This window comes from Psammomys obesus, unplaced genomic scaffold (genome assembly GCF_907164565.1).
Source record: "Psammomys obesus unplaced genomic scaffold, mPsaObe1.curated_primary_1811, whole genome shotgun sequence".
Lineage (NCBI taxonomy): Eukaryota > Metazoa > Chordata > Mammalia > Rodentia > Muridae > Psammomys > Psammomys obesus.
Genome location: NW_026596131.1, coordinates 11,681,972 through 11,686,738, shown reverse-complemented (window position 1 = coordinate 11,686,738; position 4,767 = coordinate 11,681,972). Strand labels below are relative to the sequence as shown.

The 4,767-nt window shown below is 55.4% G+C and overlaps 1 protein-coding gene across 3 annotated transcripts in view; it reads left to right on the top strand.

The window, feature by feature from the left end:
• The first annotated feature begins 3,745 nt into the window (after positions 1–3,745).
• The window catches only part of Rnf157 (ring finger protein 157), a 67,658-nt gene continuing 66,636 nt past the window's right edge, over positions 3,746–4,767 (top strand). For all 3 annotated transcript variants that reach the window (XM_055592155.1, XM_055592156.1, XM_055592157.1), the window contains exon 1: positions 3,746–4,006. In XM_055592155.1, coding sequence (XP_055448130.1) covers positions 3,919–4,006 — 88 coding nt within the window. In that variant the 5' untranslated portion in view covers positions 3,746–3,918. The remainder of the gene's footprint in view (positions 4,007–4,767) is intronic.

Here is a 4,767-nt window from a genome sequence, read left to right as displayed (position 1 = left end):
TATTCCTGTCTTGCAGGAGACCCTGGAAGGTGGCATTCTCTGAGGGCGCAGATCAGGTATTTACACAAATGAGGCAACATACTTGATGTTCACACTTGCTTTCCTTACACACTGTGTGACCCTCCCTGGGCCAGGTTTTTAAGTTAAAAGCATTTTTACAGCTCTCTGGATAGCAGCCACTTCTGGGCTCTTCCTTTCCTGAGCCCTGTTCTCCCTCAGGCATTCTCCCTAGCCCAGATCTCCAGTGACTGAACAGAACAGAACTGAGGAAGATCTAGGGAAGAATGTGGGCCTCTGAGGCTCCAGCCCAGGCTCTGTGGTGAGATTATCTGATTTCCTTACCTTTGTCCTAGTGAAGCTCCAAAACTGTATCAGTGTGACTATGCTGTGGACTGGAATTCAAACTCAATTTGCAGAAAGTCTTGTTGACTCAGAACTTTCTCTAAAGTAGCATTATCCCTTTCTCTCTGTCTCTGCTCATCATTACAAACAAAAACAAAAAAGAAAAACCAAGTCTTTTGGAGCTGGAGATGTAGCTCAAGGGGTAGAGTGCTTGCCTACCATGAAGGCCTGGGTTCAATCCCAGCATCTTCAGCACTGAATAAACTGGACATGGCTGTGCATGCCTACAAACTTAGCACTTGGGAAGTGGAGGCAGGAGGATCAGAAGTTCAAACTCATCCTGAGCTACAGAAGAGTCAGAGACCAGCTGAGACTGCATGAGACCTTGGCCTTCAAACAGAATCTCCCTGCCTCTGCCTGCCACGTGCTGGGATTACAGGCACGAACCACCGGCTGGGGGTATTTGTAGGCAAAGACACTGAAATGAATCCATTGGATTTTCAGATGTGTGAAAAGTTAAAATAGGGTATGGGGAAGCTACCTGTTTGCCCCTTGGCAATACGAGCCAGGACCTCACAAGAGTCTACAGAATTCCACATGAACTGCCAAGATCCTGAACTGCAATCTGAATAAACTTGCCTTTTATTATAAATAAGCTGACAGAAAATGAGCTTGTCACAGAGCTTCCTTGTTGTGCTTGTGGTGTCTTATGCCTCTTTGCTTGTCCAAGCCTGTGGCTATGATTTCTCCATGAGAGAAGGGATGACCTTCTCAGATGGGAACTGTCACAGGAGATGAGAATGAATCCATATCAGGTTCCAAGTAGGCTGAGATAGGAACTAGAACATTAAAAAAATTTATTTATGAGTATTATTGTTTTCATTTTATGTGGGTTTTTGTTTGTTTTTTGAGACAGGGCTTCTTTGTGTAACCCTGGCTGTCCTGGAACTCACTCTGTAGACTAGGCTGGCCTTGAACTCAAGAGATTGGACTGCCTCTGCCTCCCGAGTGCTAGGAATAAAGGTATGTGCCATGGCATCCCACTGTTTGTTTGTTTGAGACAGGGTGTCTCTATATACCCCTGGCTGTCCTGGAACTTATTTTGCTGACCAGGTTGGTCTCACATTCACAGAGATCCACATGCCTCTGCCTCCCAAGTGCTGAGATGAACGGTGTTCACCACCACACCTGGCTGTGTATGAGTGTTTTGCTTGAAAGTATGTCTGTGCACAATGTACAGTACCTTGTGCCCAAGGTCAGAAGAGGGCATCAGATCCCCTGGAAGTAGAGTTACAGTTGGCTGGGAGCCACCATGTGGGTGCTGGGGGTCAAACCTAGGTCCTTTACAAGAACAAGAGCTCTGAACTGCTGAATCATCTGTCTAGAACCTAGACAGAGAAGATCTTGTAACCAACAGCATTGAGATAGGCAGCACATCCAGACCCCCATCTCAAAAATAAAAATTGAGGCGTCATTTTTGTCTGTCTGTGGGTTTGCAGGTTTTGTTGTTTTGTATGTGTCAAGGTGTCATATAGCCCAAGCTAACCTTGACCTCATTAGGCTGTCTCAAGTTCCTGAGCCTCTCCCCACCTCCTAAAGGCTGGAATTACAGCCAGTTTGGTTCTAGATCCTCAGGCCCTGGTATTTTGCTGTCACCTGGCACTAAGCAAAGGAAGGTTCTGTGTGTGGACAAAGGAATATAGAGGGAGGCTCCAGCTTCTTCCCTAAGGTACACCTGGAAGTCTAGTGATTAGGGCCAGCCAGGGGCTGCAGGAAGAGCTCTGAACTCAGCCAGGAGGCCCTGGCCTGTGGATGAGGGTGTCTGGAGCAGGGACTTAGCCTCCTTCAGTATCAGCCAATATGAATGATAGGAATGGGTTCCTGTCATCCAGAGGGCCTTGGAGAAAACCAAAGCAGTTTTTGCAGAAGTAACTTTGTCAGTTGGCTACTAATAAAATGAAGGGGAATGAAAATGCAAAATACTCTTGGGAGGCAGAGGTAAGAGAATCAGAAATTCAAGGCCAGCCTCAGTAACAAGAAGTTCTGGGTCAGCATGAGTTACAGGAGATCTGGTCTCGGGGTGTGGAGGTGCGGGTGGGGGTGCCTGTGGGCCTGATGAACTGAGTTATAGTCCCAGAACCCACACAACTGAAGGAGAGAGACTTCTGCAAGTTGTTCTTTGACCTCTGAAATCACCCAGTGGCACAGGAGACGCCCCCAACACACACATAAAAGGTGACAACAACAACAAAAACAAAACCACCAAAAACTTAAACCATACTCCCCCCGGAAACCACACACACACACACACACACACACACACACACGGTACAACCAGACGTTGTACAACCAGATCTGGAGACAGCCAGATCTGTAACCTAAACAAGGGAAGCAGTCACCCCAAACCACTGTGTATGTTGTTGAAAGTTGAAGTCATGCTCAAACAGTTCAAATTTTTGTTGATCAGTATTCCCTCCAGAGAAACCAAACCAAAAAAACAAGACAAAACAAAACAAACAAACAAAAAATAAACGCAAACAAAATAACAACAACAAAACCCCAAACCTCATCAAACCCACAACTACAGAAATATCTGTAATTAACTGAGCAATGACGTCTTCTGCCTGCTCAAGCTTCCGGGTCCCTCTTCGGACTCTTCAACTATGGGTCACACATGGACCTTTCCAAAGTCTCCAGAGAACGGTTCAAAAGGGACAGTCTGAAAGTGACTATTGGATGCCTACCAACCCAAACCCTAGCGGGTCACCCCGGCATCCTCTATGCAGTCTTGCTGACATTTGGGGCATGAGGTTGGCAGAGCACTCGGGGTTCGGGCGGTAGGGGCGGGAGAGATGTGTCTGTCTCCCGTCGGGGGTCCGACCTCGACGGCTGCGGAGGAGGTGGGGCCCTGGCTGCCAGGGCGGGGCGCCCCGGCTCGCTCTGGGATTCAGGGACAAAGGCGCGCGAGCTCGAGGCAGGCCTCCCCGGGGCCGCGGGGGAGGCGCAGCCCGCACGACAACCCAACGGGGACACTCCTCGGGCGCGGAGGGGACCACGCTTCTTCCGCCTGTCGCAGCCGGGGTCTCCCCGCCACGGCCGGGCAGCTCCGGGAGACGCGGACCCTCGCCCGTCGCTGCCGCTCGGCCCCGGGTCGCGTCCGCGCCGCAGCCTCCGCGCGAAGCACGCGCCGCCGGCTCCCGCCGCAGCTCGCTTCCCATTGGCTGGCCGGCCCGCGGACGCCCCGCCCCGCCTCCCCATTGGCTGAGCCGCCGCGGTGCCCCCCCCCCCGGCCCCCCCCCCCCCCCTGACCCCCCGGGGCCCGGGGGCGGCGGCGCCCCCCCCCCCGCGTAGCCCCCTCCCCCGGCTCAGCCCCGCAGCCCCCTCCAGGCGGGAGGCGCCGCGGCGGTGCCGGGCGGAGAATGGTGCGCGCCGCGCAGGCCGCTCCCCGCAGCCTCAGCCGCAGCGCCTCAGCCGAGCGGGCCGCGGCGGGCGGCCGACCCCCGCACCGGGCGTGCGGCCGGCCGGCGCGCTGAGGCTCGGACACCGGTGCCGGGCGACGCCGCGATCGCAGCGGCCATGGGGGCCCTGACGAGCCGGCAGCACGCGGGCGTGGAGGAGGTGGACATCCCATCCAATTCCGTGTACCGCTACCCGCCCAAGTCCGGTGAGGGCCGGGCGCGCGCGGGCCGGGCGGAGGGGAGGCCGCGCGTCAGTGCTGCGGGCGGGCGAGCGACGCGGTGGCCCGGGCGGCCCCGAGCCGGCCTCGGAGCGAGGGAGGGCTTCGGGATGCGGGGCCGGGGCGGGGAGTCCCCCATCCCGGACCCCGGCGACGCCGCGCACAGGACGGCAGGTGCCTGCGGGGTCACCGAGGTCACCCTCCACCGGGGGCGCGAGCCGCCTCGGTGGTGATCTGCTCTGCGACAGGGACGCGCGCCGCGGGCGATGCAGCGGCGCAGCGGCTGCGGGGTCGGAGAGACATCCCTGCCAGGCGCCGGTGCCAGGGGTTGTCCTGGGGGCCTCATCCAGGCCCCTGGGACGGTTAGAAGTGGGTTCCTGCGGGCGTGAGGGCGGGGGAGGACGAGCCTGCGTATGCCGTCCTTAGCTTTTGCAGGGGCCGTCAGGAGGAAAACTAAGTTCACAGAAATGTGGGGACCTGACAGGATCGCCTGGATTGCCCCTTCTCCTAGTTTCCGGTAAGGGGATGGCTGGAGACAGGGCAAAAGTATTTCTCAGACGCGTACCGTCACTGGAAAAGGTAGATGCCTCCTTCCCCAGCGTCAGCATTCGCATTGCAGGAGAGTTTTGACAGCAGAGGCGAGTCCAGTTGAGTGGGGACAGCCGCCTGAGCTGCTGCCGAATGACAGAGCTCTCTGGCCTTTATTATTATTATTATTATTATTATTATTATTATTATTATTATTATTA